Below are 21,660 nucleotides of genomic sequence, written 5' to 3'. Positions count from 1 at the left end.
ACCCTCTCGCTGCCGCGGCCGAGTCGTCTGCCCTGCCAGAGAGCGAGCGCGCGAGCCGGGCCGGCCAGACGCCCGGTGCATTGTGGGACTGGCTGGCTGGGCTGGGGGGCGAGGCGGCGGCGGCGGCGGCGGAGGGGAGTCCCGTTCGCGGGCGGGCGAGCGAGGAGCAGCCGGGGAGACGCGGTAGGAGGGCGGCCTGGGCGGGCGGGCTTAAAGGGGAACGCGGCCCTGCCCTCAGCCGCCGCCGCCAAGCTGCAGGGGCAGCTGCGCAGGAAGGAGAGGCCGCTCCGCCGGCCGGAGGGGCGCGGCGGCGGCCGAGGCAGAGAGGGCCGGGCGGGCGGCGGCGGCTGGCTTGGGGCCGCTGTGGGCCAGAGCGGAGTCTGCGGCGGAGGCGGGGATGTGCGCGAGGGCGGCGAAGGGGTTAAACTTTCCACCCGCCGACATTTTTCCCTGAGAGGAGAAAGAGGGGGCCGGCCGCGTGGAGCCCCAGTCGCCTCCCTTCCCTTCGGAGAAGCCCCCCGGCGCCCCCTGCCTTCGCTTCCCGCCGCGCCTTCCCCGCCTCCGAAATGCCTTTTAAGCCACCCGCGAAAGGGTTAAGGCTCCTCTTCCTCGAGGCGCGCGCCCGACGCCCGCCCCCCTCCTCCTCTTCCAACTGCCCCCCCCCCGAGGCGCGGCGCATGGCGGGGGGGGGCTTCCCGCCGAGGGGCCGCTTCGGGCGGAGAGGGAGGCGGGAACCGGCCCGTCGCCGGGGGGGGGGAGAGTCGCCCTCTGGGCTCCCGGGCCGGGCATGGGTGCCAGCCCCTTCCGCACGTGGCCGGGTTCCCTTCCGGATAGGCGTGTCGGCCTACAATGCCTGATGTCCCCGCGCAGAATCTCGGAAGGGGGGAGAGTCCCCGGCGGGGCAGGAGTCTCTCGCTCAACGTGGGGCTTGAACCCACGACCCTCAGACTGAGCTGTGCTCGTTTGCCAAAGGTTAAATTCTCGGAGCAGTGTTGATTTTTGAACTCATGGAAACGGGGTCTTTTCCGGTGCAGCTGCGGACAGACTTCATGCACCACTTTAATTCTAACTCGTGTGTTCTCAAAGTTACAAAACAAACTTGCAAGACATTGTTCTAAAGTGGATAAAGTATGGTGTTGTGAACACTGTAGTTGTTTGGGACAGCGCTGCAGTCTTCTTTCCTCATTTCAGAAAGCGGGAAAAAAAACGTTCAGTCAAGATACAGAATGTTGCAGCTTTTAATTATATAGGTAGCTGCATTAAGTACTCCCCACTCTTTGTATGGCTTATAAGGCTTAGTTTTCCATGGGGAAAATAGGTGTCTGTCATTCAAACAATGGATGGGTGGAGAGCCCCCTATGCCTTCTCCCCAGCATTGTTGGACTCCCAACAACCCCAACTAGCGTGGCCAGGGATTGTGGAAGTTTGTTGTCCACCAACATCTGGAGGGCCACAGGCTCCCCAGCCCTGCTTCAGGAGATTGACACCTGTTTGGGGGAACAGAATGAGGAGAAAGCTACTGTTTTGTGTGTGAAAGTTCAATTGTTAATAGGAAATGTAGAGGAATCCGTAACTTTTTACTGCCTATTAAATACCGTGGGCACAGTTCCCACTGAAACTGATTTGTTGATGTTACTGTTTCAGTTTCGTAGTGTCATGGGTGCTTAACTTTGCTTGGACTGTGCTTCAGACATAATGAACTCAGCTACATTAGGAAAGAAAAAAATGCTTTATATGCATTATAACACTATGACACTGTGGAGTCCCATCTTTCACTAGCAGACTTTCCCTTTATGAAGTTTACAGCAGGTTTAACTGAATCACTTTTTTGATGTGTCTAGATCCAGCCAATGTTTATCTCCTCCACTGCATACCACACAAATGTCCCATTTTTTTCCTGGGTGACCCAAAGAGCGCAGAATCAAAATATGTGTTTCTTTTTGTTTCATGCTCTTGGTTCCACACCTTCGCTGGCCACCACTTGCCACACACATACGAAGTGGGCCACAGCTTCTGGAGGAATGGCGCCACTTCCGGAAGTATTGTCACTGTGGCCCTTCTCTGTGTGGCAGCAGGTGGACGCCGAGGCAGCAGTGGGGAGAGTGAGCAGGCAGCAGCAGCAGGATGGTGTGTGGGGATGTCCCAATTTCTTCTTGGGAAATGTTGGAGCGTATGCACCTAAGGGTGGAGCAAAGTGGGAGATCTTGGGCTGCTTACACAGGTCAATTTGCTATAAACATAGCCAACCTTTAAAGACCTGGTTTTCTGTAAGCCTGTAGCAAGATCACATATATGCTACTATTATGCACCAGTTGGCTCGGCACAGCACTTCCAAACTCACGTTTGGCATGTCATTAGAGACATAAATTGAATTCAACCATGGTAGATGTTCGCTTGCTACTTGTCAAAGTGACCTAAGGAGGGTGGGTAGTTTTAGATCCATCCCCTGCTACAGAACTTGCAAGAAAGTAATTGTGCAGGGGCTTTATATGCAAAAATGAATGTTGCCTATTTTTTAAAAAATGTCAAGAGCTGGTAGCCTTAGTGAAGGAGGCATCTGTTCTTGCAATGTATGGTTGCAGCTAGATAGAAGGGAAAAGATAGATAGATGATAGATGATAGATAGATAGATAGATAGATAGATAGATAGATAGATAGATAGATAGATGATAGATATAAAACTATTCTGCATAACAAGCTGAGAAAGTCTATATTGTATTAATACTTCTTTCTGCAAACTAGGATAATTACCACGAAAGCATACCAACAAATATCCTGAAGAAGAGAAAAAGCTTCCCGTACTTATTGTGTGAGAATCATGTCTGTCCGGGAGTCCTTTAACCCAGAAAGTTATGAACTTGACAAGAGCTTTCGGCTAACAAGATTCACTGAACTTAAAGGCACTGGCTGTAAAGTGCCTCAGGACATTTTACAGAAATTGCTTGAATCTCTACAAGAAAATCACTTCCAGGAAGATGAACAGTTTTTGGGAGCTGTTATGCCTAGATTGGGTAAGCAGTAGTTCTTCAATGATGTTTAATGGTTGTATCATCTGCCAAAGAGTACGTTTTATATTCTTTTTAATCTTTGGTTCCTGAGTATTTCACTTTTTAATTTTCAGAACATGGTCATGTTATGTGATAAATTTCAGAATGGGAGCACCAACATTTTCATTGACTGAGATTTAAGTATACATACAAAAGCAAATTTGGAAAGCTAATGATTTGAATCAACAAATATCACCATTGTCCTTTGGGTTAACTGGACTATAGCCATAACCCTATCTGAGTGATGCTGAAAGGAGGGCCTACAAATAGTTCCACGTTGTACCAAGCCTGTACTATTCTTTCCTACTTCGCTGGTGTACTTACTACTGCTACCACCACCACACAGAATGCTCAGAGGCCAGTTGTTATTTATTAAATTTTTATAACACACTTCATCTGTAGATCTCAGGGTTGTTCACAGCATAAAATATAATTTGTGTTTTTACACAAAATACATAATAAAAACAAAGCAAACCCCTTACCCCACCCCCTCCCAAATAGGTTTGGGGGGGCATTCAATACTTTACATGGCTGGATCACTCAGGGATTCAAAGCCTTGCTTCTTACTAAGAAAACACCTCATGTTTTAGAGTTCTTTGAGAGTGTCAACAGATATGTGGATAAGAGTGATCCAGTAATCTGTTTACTTGAATGTTTGAAAAGCTATTGATAAAAGCCTTTGTTGAGGGAATTTAAATAAATTTGGCACAATGGGATTAGAGGGCCGGCATCTTACGAATTTGTAACTGGCTAAAAAAGAGAAAGTAGACCACAGGAATGAATATAGTTTTCACAAGGGGGGCACATAACTTGGTTCCCCAAGGATCTATATTGAAACTGATTCTTTTTCGCGTGTTCATAAATGATCTGGTGTTAAGCATGAGCAGTGAGGTGACCAAGGATAGACGAAATCAAAAGAGTGTCTCCAAATTGGGTGAAGGAGCAGCAAAATGACAAATGCAGTTCAGTATAAATAACTGTAAAGTCTTGCACATTGGAACAAAAACTCCTAAATTTACATGCACACTGATGGGACCTACCTGAATCTATAGCAATATATTGTTGTTTTTTAAATTTTCCAAAATGCAAGCATATATTGCATACCTTTGATTCCAAAGTATTGTACTTGTACATTACATTTTTGACATGAAGAAGAGTAATAAGAACCTGTTACCCTCCCTAAACATGTCAGGTAATCAACACAGACATATTGTTGTTTGCTTGTCTGTTGTTTTACTTTTTTTGGTATCGTATCATATTTCTTTTTCCAGTTCATAGGTAATGTTAGAAGGACAATCCATAGCCGTCCATGTGTGGCTGGTGGATTATTTGGATGGTCATGGTTTATGTGCTGAATAAAGGAATACCAAGTACAGTGGAACCTCGGGTTACGTACCGTACTCCTTATGAACGCTTCAGTTAACGAGCTCCGTTAGCCCAGACGTAGATGCTCCTGCTTGCAAACTTTGCAAGCGGAAGTCACACGGCGGCAGCGGGAGGCCCCATTAGCGAAAGTGTGCCTCATGTTAAGAACGGTTTCGGGTTAAGAACGGACCTCCGGAACGCATTAAGTTCGTAACTGGAGGTACCACTATATTCCTAAGGATTATGTTGCTTAATCTCAGTTTCAACAGCAGGAGAGAGTTATTACCTTCATGCTTGTGGGTTTTCTTCGAACGCCTGATTTCACTGTTGCAGAAGCAGAATGCTTGGCTTGATGCTTGGCTTTGTTCTGTTACTCTGCTGCAAGCAGGGCATGATGAGGCAAGCCCAAGAGTGGTACTGGCCAGAAAAAAATAGCATAGTTGTTCACAAATTTCCCTCCTAGCTATGAACTGGAATGGCCATCTGTCATTAGTAGAGATTCCTGCATTGCAGGGAGTCAGACTTGATTACCCTGGGGACCCTTCCAACTCCTACAGTTCTATGTTTCTATGACTTGGGTGAGGAGTCAGGCATATCTTTGTGCCACTGCTCTTTTGGTCTACAAAGAGAGTTAAGCTGGGAGTGTGTGGCACCAGGTTTAACTTTTTTACAAGTACCCCCATTGATGGTGTAGGTACAGCAGAACCTGATTCATGCATGGCATTGTGCATTTCTGTGAAATTTTATAGATATTTTGATTTTCAACAAATTATAAATACAGTATAACAAAAACTACCCTGTTTTCCTTCTTCCCAGAACAGATGATCAGTCTTATCAAATCCTGCCATAAACTTGTTTGTGAGCCCAGTGGATGGCAATCTGAAAAGACTCTCTTGCTCAGAACACTGCAAAAGTATCTCTAAGCTTTAAGAAAGATCAAGGGGAAAATGGAACATAGGGGTTAGAAAGAGGTCCCAAGTCCTGGTATCATTTGGTCTTTAAAGCTGAGAGATGTATGGAAAACCTTTCTGAACAGTGCAGGAGACTTGGTCTACTACCTCCCATTTCCTTTGGTCTTCTTATAAAACTATTTGCTAATCAAGGGTCTAATAAATGCATATTGAGAGTGCTTTATCTTGGAGGTCATGGGGGAATCTATAAGGTCTGTGGGCGATTCACCCTAAATTATATGGTTGAAGCCAAGGAAGTACCAGAGCACCCATGTCATTTGTTCCTGACTACAAGTTCAACTACAAGTTTCTATGAAAGCTCTTAATGTCTAAATTCAAATGGCCAATCTCATGCAGCGCACATTGCTCTCTCGCTCTCTCCCTCCCTTCCTTTGTTAAATCAAAAGTATAGATGGCAGCTTTTCTTCTACCAGGTTCTTATCCGTCAGAGAAGGCCGCTGTATTTTTGCAAGAGAGATGGTAAAAAGCTCTTAGGGTCTGCAGCAATTGGATGGTCAGGCAGTTTTCATAAGGCTGCACACCACAGGAGGAGACTGAACCTCATGAATGGCTGCTGGCTAATGTGCAGATCTGCTATCATTATTTTGTCCTAATCGGCTTGTGTGTCTGTCAGTTGTTTTCTGTAGGCAGACATGTTTTAAAGCAGAGTTCAGCAACCTAAGGCCCATGGGCTGGTTCTAGCTCATGAGCTTCCTGGAACCGGCCCACGGCTGTTCTGTGGATCGGCATGGGGATTCTGTGCTTTTTCCCCCGCAGCACCATTTTTTTTCTCGCCACGGTGACCGACTTCCGGGTCGGAAGCGTGCTGGAAATAGCGTGTGCACACGGGCACTCCTCCACCCCAGAAGTGCACTGGAAATAGCTTGAGCACACGCACGGGCGTGCATGCTCCGGCCCACCCGAGAGGTCCGCCAGTGAGTGGACTGGACCGGCCTCAAAAAACATTGCTGACCCCTGTTTTAAAGACTAGGGTTGTCAGGCTGATGTTTAATGAGGAGAAACAGACTGATGTATCTCCCCAAACCTCACTAGCTGTTGCTTCCTTTTGAATTTCATTGGTGTGTAAGGAGTCTTTGGGTGAGTGGGGTGGGCAAGGATAGAATATACTTTGAGAAATCCAAGGAAATGACTTTTATTAATTGGTAATTAACTGCCACTGTCTTTACAGGAATTGGAATGGACACTTGTGTTATTCCTTTAAGACATGGAGGCCTATCTTTGGTCCAGACAACAGATTACATTTATCCTATTGTGGATGATCCTTATATGATGGTGAGTTGCCTAAACATATGTATGGGGTGGGGGAAAGGTGCCTGTTAGCTACCTAAATTGTGATTGGCGAGCATTGTTTTGGGCAGTTCTAGACTTTCTCTGTTGTGATTGGACAGTTGACCTGCCAGTTTTGTGAAGTTTTTCTCCTGTTAGAGGCAGAGCTCTAGATCTGAGCTTTGTACTCCAGTTGTCTTGGGATACTTTGAATCAGAACTGTACTGTATTAGGATCACTCTTGGACTCTTAACTAAATACCTGCTCTCCATGAAATTTATTGCCCAAGGTACTCCAACCTACTGTATTGATACAAACACATTCAGAATAGCAAGTATGAAGTCTACAACTGGGTGCTGCAATCCAAAGAATCAGTGTATACATATGGAATATAACTGCAGGTACAATCACAAGCGTGTATGGTGTTTGTGCTACAGCTGTTCCTATTACTGAAAAGACGAGTTGCTTTTTAATTGAATATCATTTAAATGAATATCATTATATCTTGCTGATAATGGAAACTGCTGGATGCTGACATCAAATGAAACTCCAGCTGTATGTGCAGTTATGTGTCACACATGCCTGTTGTTTCTTTATATTGCAGACAAGGTTTCATGTGTTCTGTTCTGCTTTGTGGGGGCTAGGTTTTTTGCAGATGTGTGTAGCTTGAAAATTACCAGTAACAAGCAGTTTGTGTCCAGCTATGCCTGGGACAATTTAAAAGTCCTGGTTTGTGAGCAATTGCCATATTCTTTTAAAAGGGAGGAAGAGGGGACCACTGGCCACTTTCACTTAACTCTGATACATTGACAATTTGCCACTTCAGCCTAACTCTGAAATGTTGACACTGGTTAAATATCTTCCAGAGCTGTCTGCTGTGTCTCTTAAAGGAAGAAATAGATAATCATTCACCAATGCAATATTAAAATGTTTATTAAAACAAAGGAATTCTAATTGTAGCAGACTTGACTGCAAATGTATATTTCTGCCTGGAGGTGGTGCCACATATATTACAGAATTCTGAACATTATTGGCAATGCAGTACACTAGAAGCATGTTTTAATATAGTTGTAAAAAAAAATGTTCCCTTTGAAACAGAGTATAAAAATCTTTAGTTCACTATCTCTGCCTTTCCATTGTTGAAAAGTTTGGGAGAAGGATGTATCTTTTTCCCCTATCTTATTTTGTAAAGCAGCACATGAATTGATTATGCTTTGTAAATTCAGTAAATTTTTTTGGTGTGTTTTTAGGGACGTATAGCCTGTGCCAATGTTCTTAGTGATCTTTATGCTATGGGAGTCACTGAGTGTGACAACATGTTGATGCTGCTTGGAATAAGTAATAAAATGACAGATAGGGTAAGTACTGTAAATACTGCTATAGGAATGCATCATGCTAACATATTGCCTTGTGTCCCTGAAAATGAACACCAGCTTTCATAGAGAACAATGCAACCTTTATTCCAAGCATCCACAAGAGAATCCCATGTTTGTTGTTGAACATCTATCAGTTATCCTAGGATAACAAAAACATTTGTTTCCTGCTTCCGTTATGATTCATGCTCAAAGAAAAAAGAAAGAATTACATTTATATACCACCTTTTCCTCCAAGGAGTTCAAGGCGGGACACACGGTTCTCCCCTTCCCATTTTAAAATAGTTGTAAAAAGAGTAAGCAAGCTTAGGGGAGATCAGAGGTTGGCTGAGTGTTGTGTGAACTGGGCCAGTCTGCAATTACCAGGGCCAGGTGAGACCAGACTATTTTTGTAGTCAGACTAAAACATGCACATAGGCTTTTGCGGTTTATGCCACTATTGGGGTACAGCAAGGTGCTTGAAGGTAGTTGGAATGTTTTTTCTCACACAACACTTTGGTGAGTGCATAATATCAAGCAATATATAACTTCTGTTTAATCTGGAACTCACAAATATGGGATATCTACTTGCCCAATCTTTGTTTTGCATTTTCATCTCATTATTGAATGGCACAATGTGTGGGAGGGGTGCTTTTTTGCTTGGCATGACTTGTACCCTGCAGAGAAGTGTTCTGCTTTTCACAATGTACATTTGTATTGTTTTGTGTTCCCCTGTACATACCTTGCTGTATGCTTTTTATTAAAAGTTTTGGATTCAGTGGTACAGAGATGGGCTTCAGTCGAGTGGGGGCTTCCACAAACAAAAGGAGGAGGCGGAGCTTTTTTTTGGTCATTTCCCCATATTCCCCTATACCACCTCCCAAGCTGTCCTGAAAGGTCAAGCAGCTCCCAAGTGCAAACATTTTAGAGGTGGGGTAGAATGAGGGGAAAGAGAAAAGTTGCAGAAATCTCTTCCCCTCTCCATTAATGGCAGTTGAAAGCACCCACTTTCACGAGTAGAGTACTCACATCTCTACATCCAACCCGTTTAAGCATAGGTTTTGAATCCAAGAAATTGTTTTTAATTGTACTTGTACTTTAAGTTTTTGGAAAATGGGTCTCAAAGACTTTAAAAGAAACTGTGAAACATTCTGCTCTGGTTTTGGTTTGACCAGTAGCTCCTATGGATGGTTTGTAAGTTAAAAATGGATTCAGCATGTACTGGTTTGCACCTCCAGACTGGACTTTTTTTCATTGATTATAGAGTTTTTCTGCTTGTGTTGTTTCTGATCTCTAGGAAAGGGACAAAGTAATGCCTCTAATTATCCAAGGTTTCAAAGATGCCGCAGAAGAGGCAGGAACATCAGTGACTGGTGGTCAGACAGTATTAAACCCTTGGGTTGTTTTAGGAGGAGTGGCCACAACAGTCTGCCAGCCTAATGAGTTTATAATGTGAGTAGAAGCATTTAATCCTATGCAAAAGGGGTTGTAAAATATTAAAAGGGGTGGGTACTGTTAAAATTCTGGATATTTCCTTTCTGTAATGTTATCTGTAAGAAAATTGATGATATTTTGGCCTTTGGGTTTTTGGATATTAATCATACATGTCTAACTGCAGAATCCTATAAATATTTTCTTGGACATAAGTCTTGCTGTGTTCAATGAGGCTTACTCTCTAGTAAGTGTGTTTAGAATGGCAGCCTCAGAAACCTTCAAAATGAGTTACCCTTTTCATTTGGAGAAGCATGTATCAAGAATGAAAGTTAAGCTTCTGTTCTTCAAAGAACTCTGGTGTCACATTCTAGATTAGAATGTTAATTGAATGTGACCACTACCAATTTTTTTAAAGGTCCTTGAATAACATGTATAAACATACCCAGGAAATCATATTAATAGTTGCCACTGTATTCAGCATACAGTGGAACCTTGGGTTGTGAACGTGATCCATGCGGGAGGCACGTTCGCAACCCGCAGCGCCACGTCTGCACATGCGTGTGACCCAATTTGGCACTTATGTGCAAAGCATTATTTAGCACTTATGCGCGAGCGCCGAAACCCGGAAGTAACACATTCCAGTACTTCTGGGTTCAGCGCGTCCGTAACCTGAAAACGTGCAACCTGCAGCAATCACAACCCGAGGTATGACTGTACTGGCTACCTGTTACATTGTACCCTACAATGTAGAATGAACATCCTTGGAGCACTATGTGGCTGTAAATCCTTCCATGATTGCAGTTGTTGGCTTTGAAGTCTGCTTACCTTTTTTTTTTAATTAATAATTTTTTTATTAGTTTTCCAATACAAATAAAGGACAAAACAATACACACACATAAACCAAAAACATATGAACATGTATAATTTCAAAAAACTTATTTTCATAACCTTACTTCTCGGACTTCCCCTCTCCCCTTTTCTGCATCTCTGTTTTAAAAAAATTTCAGCAACTCTTCACACCAATTAATTAATTACTTATTTTCTCTTTGAATTTCTTCTAACACTTTATCAGTTACAGCTGTAATTCTATATTTTCCTTTCCCTTGACATTTTAGCATTCATCAATTTTATAACAATTTTTCAGATATACTTTAAATTTCATCCAGTCTTCTTCCACCGTCTCTTTTTCTTGGTCACGGATTCTGCCGGTCATCTCTGCTAGTCTCATATAGTCAATCACCTTTGTCTGCCATTCTTCCAGTGTGGGTAGTTCTTGTGTCTTCCAATACTTTGCTAAAAGGATCCTTGCCGCTGTGGTAGCATACATAAAAAATGTCCTATCCTCCTTTGACACCAATTGGCCGACCATGCCCAAGAGAAATGCCTCTGGTTTCTTATGAAAAGTACATTTAAGTACCTTCTTAATTTCATTATAAATCATTTCCCAAAAGGCTTTAATCTTCGGGCAGGTCCACCAAAGGTGATAAAAGGTTCCTTCCGTCTCCTTACATTTCCAGCATTTGTTGTTGGGCAAATGATAGATTTTTGCGAGCTTGGTTGGGGTCATGTACCACCTGTAAATCATTTTCATAATATTTTCTCTTAAATAATAAATAAATAAATATTTCTCTTAAGGCATTACATGCCGTAAATTTTATACCGGTGGTCCATAACTGTTCCCAATCCGCAAACATAATGTCATGACCAAAGTCTTGTGCCCATTTAATCATAGCTGATTAACTGTCTCATCCAATGTATTCCATTTCAACAGCAAGTCATACATTCTTGATAAGTTCTTAGTATTGGGTTCTAACAGCTCTGTTTCTAATTTGGATCTCTCCAACTGGAAGCCAATTTTCCTGTCTTGTTTAAACACCTCCATTATTTGATGATAGTGAAGCCAATCTCGTACTTTGGACTTTACTTTCTCAAAACTCTGTAATTTAATTTTTCCACTCTCTTGCTCTAGAATTTCACAATATTTTGGCCATTTGGATTCCATATTAGTTTTTTTCACTTCCTTAGCTTCCATTGGTGACAACCATCTAGGAGTTTTATTTTCCAACAGAAGTCTGCTTACCTTGTTTCTCCTTGATACAATAACTTACACTGAAATCCTAAGCTTTTGAAGTAGGAGGAATGAGATTTCCTTCTACATACAGAACAGACCAGAATCCTGCTACGGAAGCTAGACATAAGATCTATTATAGGTAGCGTGAGTGGCTATTTCTCATCATTAAGCACTTTAAAAACAATCCTCTGAAACATGAATAAATGTCAAACGAATTATTTAAGCCACCTAAATAAGCACATTTCATGGGATTTCAAAAAGTAATTTTGTTATTTAAAAATAAAATCTTTGACCTTTTCTTTTACTTTGTCTTTGTGATTATATTCTTTTTTAAAAAACAACAACCACGCACGCACCAAAGGTCTAGTATCTGACTGATTCACAGTATAGTTCCGAAGATGTTGTTTTTTCATTGGTTACCTGTAGTATCTTTCCATAGCCTTCTGTAGCTGGACAGAGGGCTACTGTTACTCAGTTTGAGATGCAAAGTTCATAAAATTGTCCTCTGGCATTTCACTTCTCATAGTCCTCAGTTTCAGAGTAAGCTCTTTTGGTGGTTGAGCATTGTTGTATATATTCTGTGGAATGCCGACTGGGAAATAGTCACATCATATGTGTCTTTTTACATATGTGGGTGTCTTGTTTGCAGGCCAGACAATGCAGTGCCAGGAGACGTGCTTGTGTTAACTAAACCCTTGGGAACGCAGGTTGCTGTGGCTGTCCACCAGTGGCTAGATATTGTAAGTAAATGCGTCTGAATGGGGTCGGAGTAAAGGATCAGAGAAATAATCTGTGTAGCTCTTTATCTGAGGCAGTCATCTTAACCTTGAAAATATACACCTGTTTAATCAGTATTTGAACCAGTGAATAGGCTTCAACCTATTTACATAAACTGCTAGCAATTTGCTATTGAAATCTTTGAAACTGGGGTTTAGCTCTGCAAGTATAGATCAGTTAATTATCTAGAAATTAAAAGAAAAAATCTCTGAAATGCAGTATTAGTGGTAGTATTGAAACTTTTCACTGTAAAAGCACATCTCTATGTATATTGATATAGGGCATCTATTTTGATAATGCTCTTTTCATTGTGCTTGATGAATACTCAGATGGTGATGATGATTTTATGAATTTAAATTCATGCAAAGATTGCAGGCAGTTCACAACATAAAAATACAAAATGAGAAGACAGAATACATAATAAACCAAAAAGAAACCAATAACCCCCTCCCACAAACACATTTAAAAGTCCATAGACTGTTCAATCAGTCAATGGTTTAAAGATACGTGATGAAGGCGCTAGGTGAGCTTTCCTGGGGTGACCGTTCCACAATGGGGAGCCACTGCAGAAAAGCCCCATTCTCATGTTGTTGCCTCTTGTGGAGGTGCCACACAAAGAAGGGCCTTAGATGGTAGTTGCAGGGTTAGTAAACCACTAGTAAACAGTATATGTTGACAGTTTTTTAAGAAAGGTAAAGTATAAATAAAAGCAAGTTGGGCTATCATGTATGTTACATGCAAAGGCCAGGAGTTTTCTTGGCACACTTCCTACCATCTTAGGATGAGGAGACATGAAAGAACAATTCAGGAGATTCCATAGTTTTTTGAATGTGGGATATTCCTTTTCAGATCTTGCAGTCCCATTTGAGTATTCAAGTACTCACAACCTAATTGAAAATTAATACAGATTGTTTAGAGACCCTTTGCTTTGAGGTGGATTGGGGCATTCATCAGACAGATTTACTGTCCTCTGCCCCACACTGTTAGGCAGACTTGAAATGCTTCTTGATTCATTGTTGCACCTGGTTTCCCAGGTTGCATCCGTAATTAAGTGTGAGTTATGTGTGTATTTATGTGTGAATTATGTATTGTGTGTTCATATTTTTGACATTAAGGCTGCAACCCTACACACTTACCTGATAGTAAGCCCCATTGAATACAGCAGAACTTTCTTCTAAGTTAATATACACACTAGACCATTCTTGAGGATGGTAGAAAGCCAAGCAAACTGTAAAGAGTTCCAAAAGCAGCTCTTTAATGTGGGTGAATGGATAATATTATTGCAAATGCAGTTCAGTGAAAGTAAATGTAAAGTGATGCACATTGGGAGAAAAAATCCCATCTTCATCATCTCCACTAGCTTAGGTGACTTTAGAAAGGAATTTGCCTTGAGATATGTTTGGAAGGCAACAAATAAATGGCAACAGTAATAATACTTGACTCCTGTTGGAAGCAAGATGCTGGACTATATAAGACCTTTAGTCTACTGCACTTTAAACAAAGTAATTGCATCACATGCAGAATTTATGTAGTTAAAACACAGATAGTTTGATCTTGTTTTTTCTTCAACATACTAGCCAGAAAAATGGAACAAAATCAAGTTGGTGGTTACACAAGAAGATGTGGAGCTAGCCTATCAAGAAGCAATGATGAATATGGCAAGACTCAACAGAACAGGTATGAGAATGGGGCAGACATGCTTCATGATGAAACTTTTTGGAGTTAAATATGGCTAAATAAGTCACTAAGAGGCAAACAGTTTTTGAAAAGCATGTACACCGTTTGTATTAGAGCTGGAAAAATATTAGTGTTGCAATAAATCAGATTTCCAAAGCCCTCAGAATATAGAGGCCTTTGCAATATTCTGAAAATCAAAATGGAGGGTCTTGGCTTCCTTTTTAAAAGTAGGATCAGAGGACATCAGAACATTTTCTCTGCCTTTGATTGAAATGACAAGAATGGTTACTCTTGCTATCCTTGCCATGGCTTCATACCTAGTACTCCTTTTCTCTCTGGGCAGATGGTTTTTTAAATCAAACTTTGGTCGTAGAATTTCTGCATTCTTTGCAAATACAGTGGTACATCAGGTTACATACGCTTCAGGTTACAGACTCCGCTAACCCAGAAATATTTCTTCAGGTTAAGAACTTTGCTTCAATGCAATGCACTCTACGTGGGGCTACCTTTGAAGGTGACTCAGAAACTACAACTAATCCAGAATGTGACAGCTAGACTGGTGACTGGGAGCGGCCGTTGAGACCACATAACACTGGTCTTGAAAGACCTACATTGGCTCCCCGCACGTTTCGGAGCACAATTAAAAGTGTTGGTGCTGCCTTGAAAGCCCTAAATGGCCTCACCCAGTATACCTGAAGGAGTGTCTCCACCCCCATCATTCTGCCCGGACACTGAAGTCCAGCGCCAAGTGCCTTCTGGCAGTTCCCTCACTGTGAGAAGCAAAGTTACAGGGAACCAGGCAGAGGGCCTTCTCGGTAGTGGCGCCTGCCCTGTGGAACGCCCTCCCACCACATGTCAAATAGAACAACAACTACCTGACATTTAGAAGACATCTGAAGGCAGCCCTGTTCAGGGAAGTTTTTAATGGGTGACATTTTAGTGTATTTTTGGTCTCTGTGGAAGCCGCCCAGCATGGCTGGGGAACAAATTATTATTATTATTATTATTATTATTATTATTATTATTATTATTATTAATGACTGATGTTTCAATGTATTTTTAGTCTCCTTCTGGAAGCAGCCTAGAGTGGCTGGGGAAACCCAGTTGGATGGACAGTGTAAAAGTAATAAATGATGGTGGTGGTGATGATGATGCAACCTCATTTTTACTCTTTCTGCAACATTTCTGAGTATTTTAATAAAACCTAGTTCAGAATTACTGCTGCTACTACTACTGGTACTATTTCAGTTCATTACCTGCCCTTCACTATGTGGTCCATGGGTGAATTACAACAGTTTCAAATTCAATATGGAAAACAGTTCATATAACTTACAGTCACAGGAACAGGGTGGGTCCTGAAACCACATCTCTTGTGTCAAAGTTCAGAGTAAAGTGATGGGTCTTGAAACTTCACAGTACATAACTTAAACTGGTTCACAAAGTGGTGGAAATGAAACTCCAGAATTCATCGTAATGTTTTCTCCTGTTTTCCATTTCCAGCTGCAGGACTGATGCATACATTCAATGCACATGCAGCCACAGACATCACAGGCTTTGGAATCCTGGGGCATGCACAGAATTTAGCCAAGCAGCAGCGCAATGAGGTTTCTTTTGTTATACACAATCTTCCTGTTCTTGCCAAAATGGCTGCAGTCAGCAAGGCGTGTGGCAACATGTTTGGCCTTATGCATGGGACGTGTCCTGAGACTTCAGGTAAATCTCCCTTTTTAAAATAAGGTTTTTCTCCTAAGAATGTCATAACATATCAATAGCAGGAAATTTAATATGAATCTGTGTCAGCAGTGTCTTGGCCAGGCAAATGCTTACTTCATGTGACTGGGCAAATTTCCAAACTTTGTGCACTGCATTTTTAACAATATTTGAATCATTTCATGGAGAGCAGGATGCATATTGCTGAGATTTATCTTTATAGAATTAAATGGCATTTGTATATTTGTGAAGTGCAGCCTGCATTACAGTTGGGACTGGGAATCAATTCTAGGTAGGTTGCAGTGTGTGAGATGTTGCATTTCTGCAATTGCAAATAGCCTTCCGTGAGACAAGTAAAAAGGAAGGCTTGCCATATTGAGAAGGTGCCTGTCTGATATGCAGTAGGAGGGAGTTCCAAAGAGACTTTAAGTAAAGATAAAGGTAACCCTGACTGTTAGGTCCAGTCGCAAACGACTCTGGGGTTGTGGCACTCATCTCGCTCTATAGGCTGAGGGAGCCGGCGTTCGTCCACAGACAGTTTTTCCGGGTCATGTGGCCAGCATGACTAAGCCACTTCTGGCGAACCAGAACAGCACACGGAAAAGCCGTTTACTTTCCCGCTGGAGCAGTACCTATTTATCTACTTGCAATTTGACGTGCCTTCGAACTGCTAGGTGGGCAGGAGAAGGGACCGAGCAACGGGAGCTCACCCCAACCTTCTGATCAGCAAGCCCTAGGCTCTGTGGTTTAGATCACACCGCCACCCGCGTCCTATAAAGAGACTTTAGTGCTACACTTATGGTATGATTCTGATAGTGTGGAATGGTCCACCTGATAAAATGGTGTCTGCAAGATACCCTGTCCTGCATAGTTGGGTATATAGGGGGAAAGACAGGATCCTGAGCCCAGGCTTTTTAGGGTACACCAAGTCAAATCATTTTCTTATGATCAATGACCAGTATCAAGACAGACACCAATTATAAAATATCGCCATCCTAATATGCAGCTGCTGAAAAACTGCATTAACTGCCGCTTTGCTACTGATTACTGGTAATGTACACCAATACCAGCAATCAGTAGCAAACCAGCAACAAGTGCCATTCTTTCAGCGGCATATTAGGATGGTAATATTCTGCCTCGTGGAGCTGTCCAGCTCTTGCATTTTGCACCAGCTTGCAGCTTCTGGGTAGCCTTGAGCAGTCGCACACAGTGCATTGCAGTCATCCAAACTTGTCTCCTGTGCCTCTTGCCATGTGCACAAAAATGCTGAGAGAAGTCACCTGGGAATTTAGAGTGGGTGCCATGAATACGGTGATTACACTCAGCGTTCTCTCTCTCTCTCCTCTGTGGGTTGAGGTAGCGGAAGTGCAGAACCATTTTCCAGAATGCAGGACAATAAACTGAATCAAACTCCTGACAAATGAGGTTCTATCACTACTTTAGTTGCTCAAGGACATGATGTTCAGTCTGCTCTAGACTGAGTTACACTCTCCCAAAGGATCGTGTTTGCAGTTTAGCGATACTGTTGTGCCAGAGGTGGGTCAAACGTGGCCTGCGAGGCTGTTTTCTTCAAGCCCTGCCCACCTGCCATCATATGTGACATCAGGTGGAGCCTTGGGCACAGTGGAGCACTCCTGGTCATGCACTGGCAAGTGAAAGCAGCTTTGGCTCTATTGCCCATAAGCTGATGGGCAATAGAGCCGAGACATGCTAGATCGGGTGTGGGAGCAGCTTCCCTGTGGAGAACACCCCTGCATGCTGCATGGATGGTGCTTGGAAGTCCTGACTTCAGGCCGCAAAATGCCCAGTCCCCCAAGGCTTAATTCTGCAGCAAAGAACTGTTGAGAAGAGCACGCCTGGCAGTACTGGGCAGCACAAGATGGCGTTACCCCGTTGGCATACAAACACTGCATTTTGCACAAGCATTGCTTAAAGAACTTCTTCCAGAGGTCAGTAGATGGTGCTCTTTTCCCAGGGAGCCCAATTAGCCACTGCTGCTGTGTGTCTTTAGTGCAAGTTCTAGTCTGGAATAGTCTCCCAATGTCCACAACATCGTGGCTCTAGACCAGGTGTGTGTTTTGCAAATTACACAGAAGGGCAAGAAAGCAGTATTATGTAGGGAGAAAAAAAATCTTAATGGAGTAACATTTCTGAGTACGCACTCCTAAGGGTTGGTTTCTCATGTTGGCCTGGTTCCCATGGTCACATTAAACATCCTTAAAGTAACGCTAATGCGAACACTATTGTGAACAAGCAGCGTGCTGGTGCACACTGCCGAAATTGTGCTTCACTGTTCCCCTGCTGCTGTTGCGCTTCCAGGAAAGAAGCCATACTCAGGCTTGAGTGCGGGCTGAACATGGGCTCCTGGTTTCTTTCCTCGTCAGGCTGGGCCGTTCAGACAACACCACAAGCCAGACTTGCCTTCTTGGCAGCCGGGGAGAAGCAAAGTGGCCAGAATTTCAGCAGTCTGCAAAGGTACACTGGGCATTCACATTAAACCATAGTTTATTTTAAGTATGGTTTGATGTAACATAATTCACACATCAGAGTAAGTTAATAAAGGGTAGCATGCACAATTAGGTACTATTTGTGTACAGATTCATCAATATTAAACTTAGCCGTTTACCTGGAGTTCTTTTAGCTCATGCTTTGTACGTCTCTCTGTAGTGTGCAAATAACCTGCACAAATTAGCCTCCATTTTCCATGTTCAAAAGCAGCCGAGTTACTCAGATTAGGTTTTATTCAGAGACAGACTCCCAGCTTTGTCGTTCACATTTGAAAAGTTGGTACAAAAAACTGCAGTCTACTTTTGAAACACTGGCTAAGGAACTTTCTGAAGATCCTTTTGGAAACCGCATTGGATACCAGTTTGATACCATCAACCTTCTGGAGCGCCTGTCTGAGTTAGGGGTGGGTGGCATCACTTGGCGGGGGTTGCAGTCCTACTTGGATAGACATTGCTGGATGGGTGGTGCTTGGGGAGTGCCCTTCAATGTTGGGTTCCTCAGGTTGGATTTTCTTCCCGATGCTGTTTAACAGCTACATGAATCTGCTCAGTGGGGTTATCTGGAGGTTGAGGGCGTTGTCAGCAATGCCCTTATGGCACACGGCTCTACTCCTTTACATCTGCACACAGTGAATGGCTTGACTGTTGTTATGCTTCAGTAGTAGACTGGATTGTGGTTCTCTCCTCTCCATTTTCCTGGAATGGTGGGGGCAGAAGGCTAGGAAGGTGACCAAATAAAATATGATTACATGCTTGCAGTACATGTAGGCAAGAAAACCTGCATGTGGATGAATCCCCACGGAAAGCCTCCTTGTGGAATTTTTAAGGCTTGCTCTGTCTCCAAGCACCATATTTGTTGTCTTTATTTTCTTCACCAAAGAAGTTCATGCTAAGTCTTGGTAGGAAGGGTGCTGATAAATATAAATAATTTTTAGTTCAAAAGCTTTTGCTGACTGATAACCATGTATTATATAGCAATGTCTGTTTATTTGGCATGCTACTCACTCCAAAGAAGCTGTTTTTCGTCCTGGAGTTAATGATACAGTATAAGGACCAGCATCTTTTGATGCCATTGTGTGTCGTTTATTCATTTATGTATTTTTAAAAATACATAATATCACTGGTGGATATATATAACTATGTCTGATGAGAACTTGGTTGAAAAACTGTTACAGGAGTTCTCAAATGGTTTGCATGGTTGTTGTTAGTCGTTTAGTCGTGTCCGACTCTTCATGAGCCCCTGGACCAGAGCACGCCAGGCACTCCTGTCTTCCACTGCCTCCCGTTTGGTCAAACTCATGCTGGTAGCTTCGAGAACACTGTCCAACCATCTCGTCCTCTGTCATCCCCTTCTCCTTGTACCCTCAATCTTTCCGAGCATCAGGGTCTTTTCCAGGGAGTCGAGTCTTCTCATGAGGTGGCCAAAGTTTGCATGGTGAGCCTCCCCAAATAAAAATAAGATAAAATGCTGAGCTTCTCCTAGCTTGATGCAGAGAAAAATTGCTGGTGGCTTAGGTCTGTTAGAAGGAATACTGAAATAAAAGGAAACAATCAGAATTACATGGAAGAGTGTTTAAAGATCCATAAGACATAGATTGAGGGAAGCAAAATCTCATGGAAAATGCAAGCCTATTCAATTGTACCTTAGCATCATCAGTCAACAAGGATGCCCAAACTTTGTAGCTGAAATAACTTTTACCAACTTCCATTTTTAGAATGGTGGGGTTTAGATTGGAGTAATTGAGAAGGTTTGTAGTGACTTCTGATCTGAACTGTCAACTCTTCTTCCTTTCAGGAGGACTCCTTATTTGTTTACCACGTGAACAGGCAGCACGTTTCTGTGCTGAAATCAAGTCTCCGAAATATGGTGAAGGTCACCAAGCATGGATTATTGGGATTGTAGAAAAGGGCAACCGCACTGCCAGGATTATAGACAAACCTCGAATCATTGAGGTAGCACCACAAGTGGCTACTCAGAACGTGAACCCAACGCCTGGAGCAACTTCTTAATCTAGATGAAAAAGCTTTTTTTAAAAAATAGATCTATTCCTTTATCATTTTACAGCCTAAAGAACTGTAAAAAGAGAAAAAGAAACACGTTGTGTCTGCAAATCTGGTGGCCTTAGGTCAGTTTGAGTGGATGCGTTTAATAAAATAAAACCCATTGCCTTTTTTCCTGTTACATTAACTGAAGATGCATCTAATCTTGAGGCAGCTTCTGAGTTGAGAATTATATTGTTATCCAATACTGTTGATTCATTTTGAATCTTTAGACACTTATCTCTCGCCGCATAGGCTCTTTTTTAAAAGGGTGCTTTCACGTAGCACAGTCATTACCAATAGTGGTGTCAAATAGCAGTTTATGTCCTTTTTCACTATGTGTATATTTATCATTAGGTCTAATTTCAGATGCCTTGAATGAAATTCCAGGAAGGCAATAAATTTGATAAAGTGATGCACAGTGCTTTTATCCATTAGCCAAGAGGGTTGCATGTCTACAGTCAATCTTTGATTTGTAAAAGTCTTATCCGTGAGCATCTAAAACTCTGGACATTGCTTGGTAATACATTCTGCTAAAAACAAGCAAGTGCTGACTTTGCATGGAAGCACTTCAGAGTTGAAGGGAAAAAATAATTTTCTTCTTTGTAGATCAGACAATATTTACTTGTATTATCAATAATTGTTTCTTTTATTGATAGCATAAATGATGATGCTCAGTTTTGCAATGTGATTGGGTGTGCTATAGAGCAACAAGGTATTGCCAGCCAAACAGGTTATTGTATAATCATTTACAATTCACTATATGATTAACTACACAAATAATTTTTAAATATAACCAATTTAAAAAACTGTTTTGTGGATGGTAGTGTTTAATACATTTTATATTTTGTATAGTGATTATTATAAATCTTTTTTGTTTTCTTAAATCAGCTGTCTAGTATAATACCTAGTATTTTTGTTCTCTGCTCAAAATTCATTTTTGTGCACGCTTTTGTGATGTGTTTAATATCTGCATTGCCAACATTTCAGCCTGAACTTAAGCTTATTATTTGAATAAATATTTAATTTTTTTATTGCTCTTGTACAAATGGATGACTTTTTTAATTTTATGCCTAAGCTTATTGTGGGTGAAAGGTGGCAAGTAGGTTACTATGCCATTTAGAATTATGGTATGGACATTTATAATCTGTGAAAAATGAAAGCAGTTATATCCAATGGCTATTTTGGGGTTAAATTACCTGTAAAAGTGCAATCCTATACTCGTTTACCTGGGAGCTCCAGTGAGCTCAATGGGACTTACTGTATATTCAGAAATAGACATGCATTGGATTATAAATTCTAGAATACAGCATCTAAGGGGGCTTTATTTCTTTTCAAGAGAATGAATGTGGAAACCATAGGGCTGCATACAGTTTTGGGTGAGTTGGCTAAATTACATCCTGCCATTATAAAGAGGGAGGGTGGACAGTAAGTTCTATAGCT

At 42.0% G+C, this 21,660-nt stretch overlaps 2 protein-coding genes across 3 annotated transcripts in view; one reads left to right on the top strand and one right to left on the bottom strand.

Annotated features, from left to right (window-relative positions):
* The window catches only part of PRPF18 (pre-mRNA processing factor 18), a 128,376-nt gene that overhangs the window by 104,358 nt on the left and 2,358 nt on the right, over positions 1-21,660 (bottom strand). The window lies entirely within an intron of this gene.
* Positions 73-21,251, top strand: SEPHS1 (selenophosphate synthetase 1). Of its 2 annotated transcripts, none has more exons than XM_081927847.1 (9): positions 73-183; positions 2,743-3,011; positions 6,552-6,655; positions 7,900-8,007; positions 9,299-9,453; positions 12,156-12,246; positions 13,861-13,960; positions 15,461-15,673; positions 19,973-21,251. In XM_081927847.1, the coding sequence occupies exons 2-9, from the start codon at positions 2,819-2,821 to the stop codon at positions 20,185-20,187; spliced, it is 1,179 nt and encodes a 392-aa protein (XP_081783973.1). In that variant the 5' UTR covers positions 73-183; positions 2,743-2,818; the 3' UTR covers positions 20,188-21,251. The 2 variants fall into 2 exon arrangements, with proteins under 2 accessions (XP_081783973.1, XP_081783974.1); XM_081927848.1 differs by lacking the exon at positions 73-183 and adding an exon at positions 1,007-1,250.

Source organism: Podarcis melisellensis (assembly GCF_964234715.1).
Source record: "Podarcis melisellensis genome assembly, chromosome: 10".
Lineage (NCBI taxonomy): Eukaryota > Metazoa > Chordata > Lepidosauria > Squamata > Lacertidae > Podarcis > Podarcis melisellensis.
This window is presented reverse-complemented; position numbering and strand designations above follow the sequence as displayed.